The 4,718-nt window shown below is 32.9% G+C and overlaps 1 protein-coding gene across 1 annotated transcript; it reads left to right on the top strand.

The window, feature by feature from the left end:
- Window positions 935–1,611, top strand: LOC107636107 (cell wall / vacuolar inhibitor of fructosidase 1-like). The gene has a single exon (XM_016339641.2). It carries the CDS (start codon window positions 1,080–1,082, stop codon window positions 1,560–1,562), a length of 483 nt encoding a protein of 160 aa, XP_016195127.1. The 5' UTR covers window positions 935–1,079; the 3' UTR covers window positions 1,563–1,611.

The following is a 4,718-nucleotide window of genomic DNA, read 5'->3' on the forward strand; positions in this document are numbered from 1 at the left end:
ATATTTCTTAAAACATGTATAGTATTAGCTAAAAATTTAATTTTGATGTATTGTAAGTATAAAATAATTTTATACGCAATTATATTAACGTATCGACAACAAAATAACTATTTTTATATTAATTGTGTAAATAATCATAAAAAAATAATATGTGAATTTGATGACTACCCAAAATATTTTATGGTCACCTTGTCGAGTTAGGTAAACAAAAAAAAACAACCAGAACTTGCCTTATTCAGTATTAATTAATTATCGCAACAATTAATGAATGCTAAATAAAGCAAGTTATGGCTGATTTCTTTGGTTACCAAAAATTTCCGATCGAGTTAATACTCAATTTTGTTCATGAAAATTAAAGTGAAACTCAAATTTACTCTTAAATATATAATTGACTTAAGTCGTTCATCAAAATTTACAATAATAACTCACATTAGTTCATAAGCTGATTTTCTTAAATGACGTGTTGATTTTGTAGTTAACTTGTTAAGATTTGGATTACTCGGGCTAGATTCCATGTGACTAAGATCTGGCCTACTAGACTCTCCTAGAAGTTTGATTGACTCTTCAAATTTTTCACGAAGATAATAATAACAAGTCTAATTTGAAAATTATGGGAGTAACGATCAAACTTTTAGAATTCTAATAAATTTTGATCACATAAAACCTGAGAAATCCAAATCACAACAAATTAATGTACTAAATTAATACGCCGTTAAGGGATATTAGCTCAAAATTTAATTAATGTGAGTTATGATTGTAGTCTACTAAAATTGTAAGGTTCAACTTAAATTTGAATTCAAATTTTAACGGTGAAATTGAATATTAATTCCATTTTGTCATCAATGCAACATTAAATAGCATTGATGACCAACCCACGAAATAGTGCATGTAAATGGTCTCATTATTCTTTGAGTAGAAGAACAAAAATCCCAAGAAAAATTCAGTTGATCATTTTTCATTCCATCCATCCTCTCGTTCATAATAATCTTTGTGAGTATTTTGTTATCCTTAATTAACAAAGATGGCAAAAAAATTTGAATCACCCACCTCTAATCTTCACAATTCTGGTTCTAATCACAATGCCAATTGGTCAATGTAGGGTTTTCCACCCCAATGATGAGACATTAATTCATTCCACATGCCACAAAACACTATATCCGAATCTGTGTGTCCAAATCCTCAATTCATATCCAAGTAGCAGAAATGTTGATAGCAGAGGACTAGCACTAAACATGGTTGATTTCATAAAATTAAGATCAATTATTGTATTGAACAAGATTCATCAACTCCAACAAGAGGCTACTGGTAAATTTAAGGATGCCTTGGATTCATGTATTGGCCATTACAATGACAGAATCTTGAAGGGTGATGTGCCACAAGCCATTAGTGGAATTGAGGCTAATAACCCTAAATTTGCTGAAAGTGCTGTTGCTGATGCAGTTATTGAATCTTACCTTTGTGACGAAGGGTTCAATAACGGTAATTCACCATTAATCAATGAAAACAAGGCTGTGCGTGATGGGGCAAATATTGCAAGAGATATTATTATATTCCTGGATTAGATGCTCAAAAATTAAATATTGTAATAATGTTTGAATAAAATGTTGATTAGCAAAGTTTGATTTCTTAGATATATATTGATTTATCAATATATTAGATTAAATTAGTTCTTTTATATGATAGATATTAGATAAGCCATTCTCTTTTGAAACAAAATTAATTTTAATGCATTGTCTTTTTTTTTTTTCAAAGGTAAGTTAACTTTTATTTCTTTCGAAAAGAAAAAGTAGAGTCCAAAGAGGGATATATAGAGAGCAATTGGGAATTCCCACTAAAGAAAACACAACAAAAACAAATGGTTATTGAGTAAAGGAACGAAACATGAAGAAATGCGCTGAACCCTTAGTTACATCTCATCGGTATCGGGCTACTACTTCAGTTATCTCCTCCATCGTCGTCTTTTTTTCTTCAAACACTTCTCTATTCTGAGCTTTCCAGAGTTCCTAGCAGACAATCACAACTCGAGCAAGTGTCTCGGTGCCGCCCTGGTTTTTGGTTGTGACCCGCAGCCACCACGTCACGAAATCAGGAGACCCATTTCAAACAACAGTCTCAGCAGGGAAGAGGGCATTCCAGGTCGCTACAGTAGGGCCACAGCGATGGAGGCAGTGGGTGATTGTTTCATCTTCCACTCTGCATCTTAGGCAAAGGGGCAAGGTGTTTTCAAATCTGCGGTGGATGACATGCATCACATGTAACCTTTCATGAATAGCCCTCCATAGAAATATCTGTAGCTTAGTTTGAATCTTTAATCCCCAAATCTACTTCCAAATTACCTGATTTTGCAACAAAGGGAGAAGCTGTGCTCATGGAACATGATAGAACTTGTAGGCTATCGTATACCCAGTAGAGACATCATATTGGTTTCTCTTGTTCCAGATCCACTGTAGCTTGTCAACACCATCAACATTCAACGGAATGGAGAGGATATGGGTTATTGTCTCCGGAGGAAAAATTTCTTCTATCTACTCTTTCTTCTGGAAGGATTACCATGTGTTCATAAAAATTAATTTGGAGTTTTCCAAACTCATCAATCTCCCCCTTGATGACAAACATTATTAAAATTGAAATGGAAAGAAATTAAAGATTAGAGTACAAGTACTCCCTTTGAGGATTGAATTTCTTCCCTTTCAAAATGTCACATGGCTCCCCCTTAATATGTGCTGTTTTTACCAAGGGAAGCAATAACCTGTAACAATTAACAATTTTATTCAACATATTAATTTTGAAATGTTGAATGCTTGATTTATGAGCAGAATTGGATGATAATCAAAACTCATTTGTTATCAATAATTTGATTTTCTGCTCAAACTCACAAAAACGATCAACCAAAATATTTTTTGAAAAATAAATTGCTGTTCAATGTGTTTTAAAAAACATTTTCCAATCAACAAATCAGAGCAAAGTAATTATGGTAAGGAAGATATTTTTAATCAAACTTGATCCTTTCAAACCATAACAATTTCCAAATCACAGTTTAAAGGAACTGCCAAAGAAAATTCAGCAATCATTTTATCAAGGTAAGTAAATTATATCATCAACACAGAAAACATTTTACCAAGATAAAATTAAAGCATCAAGTATCAACTCAAGAGAGCAAGCATCAATCCAAAATAGCAAGCATCAGTCAGATGCATTATTAACATCAAACACATAATCATAACAAAATATTGAAACTCCTTCCAAACAAGGATTTCATCCCTGTTTTGTTAAATTCACTTTTCAGCACTTCCTTTCTCAATTTCAATTTTCAGCACCATTTCTCCCCCTTTTGGCATCAAGGGACACTGCAAAATAAATGAAAATAACATACAAAAGACAGAATATTTGTTTTTCACCAAAACATAATGGTCCAGTCAGCACACATGCATTTGAGCACATGACAATCAAAGCTCAACTCAAAATCAATCTACTAACACAAAGTGCTCAAAACAGAGCTAGATCAGAGCATAAAATAGAGCAAAACAGGTATGCAAAATAGTGCAACAAATCAATGAAACATAACAGTTTCAATTCAGCCTTTTTTTTTTTATCAAGGAGCGACCCTGCAAAAATGAGAAGAAAAAAAAAACAATGCAGTCCATACTAATTCAAGACACGTGAAAATAGTTCCTAGAATCAAGGGATGAGGAAAGTATAAAGATTTGATTTGACAACTTCCAAAAAAAATGAGGAACGGGTCAGAGTGATGTCAAAGAGATTTGGTGGGGCCCAAAATAATTAACTTCAATTCAGTCTCCCCCTGTATCATGGCCCGTTCAACACATCCTGAAATTTGTCTCCTGCTTTCCTACGAGACAAAACCAAACAGAATCAAAAAGTTCACAAATTTTCTACAGAACTTAATTCTATCATTCCCAAACTGTTTCTTAAGGTGCAGAATCTGTCTTCACATAAGGGCTTAGTGAAAATATCCGCAAGTTGATCTTCGGATTTTACAAATTGAATATCAATAGTTCCCTTTTGCACATGTTCTCTAATGAAATGATATTTAATTTCAATGTGCTTTGTTCTTGAGTGCAAAACAGGATTTTTTGAAATATTTATGGCACTCATATTGTCACAAAACAAGGGTATACTATTGATCTTTAATTTGTAATCCTCTAATTGTGTTTTTAACCATATTAATTGTGAACAACAAGCAGAGGCAGAGATATATTCAGCTTCGGCTGTGGATAGAGCTACTGTGGCTTGTTTCTTGCTTGACCACATGTTGAGTGAACTTCCAAGGAAGCAACACATGCCGGAGGTGCTCCTTCTATCCACCCTATCTCCCGCATAATCTGCATCACAAAACCCTACTGCACAAAAATTATCAGATTTAGGATACCATAAACCATAATCACATGTTCCCTTAATATACCTAATGATGCGTTTAACAGCCGTTAAAAGCAAATTCACACTTGGGCTGCAGCATTTTATTTTATTTTCGGCCCAATTCAATTCCTGCATTACAAAATTATTAATTAGCATATAATCAAATAACATTGTATTAATAATTTTGTAATTAGATATTTTAATAATGTTTGTTCATCATAAAAATTAATTTGGAGTTTTCCAAACTCATCAGTTCATAACACGCAGCGGAAGAAAAGAAAGTAATCCTTAAAGATCTATTTTGTGCTTAAACTTTATTCCAATAATAAATATATAGTAGA

Source organism: Arachis ipaensis, chromosome B04 (genome assembly GCF_000816755.2).
Source record: "Arachis ipaensis cultivar K30076 chromosome B04, Araip1.1, whole genome shotgun sequence".
Taxonomy (NCBI): domain Eukaryota; kingdom Viridiplantae; phylum Streptophyta; class Magnoliopsida; order Fabales; family Fabaceae; genus Arachis; species Arachis ipaensis.

Excerpts from the sequence above, each read along its gene's own strand:
- LOC107636107 (XM_016339641.2), top strand. The coding sequence starts at position 1,080 with ATGCCAATTGGTCAATGTAGGGTTTTCCACCCCAATGATGAGACATTA.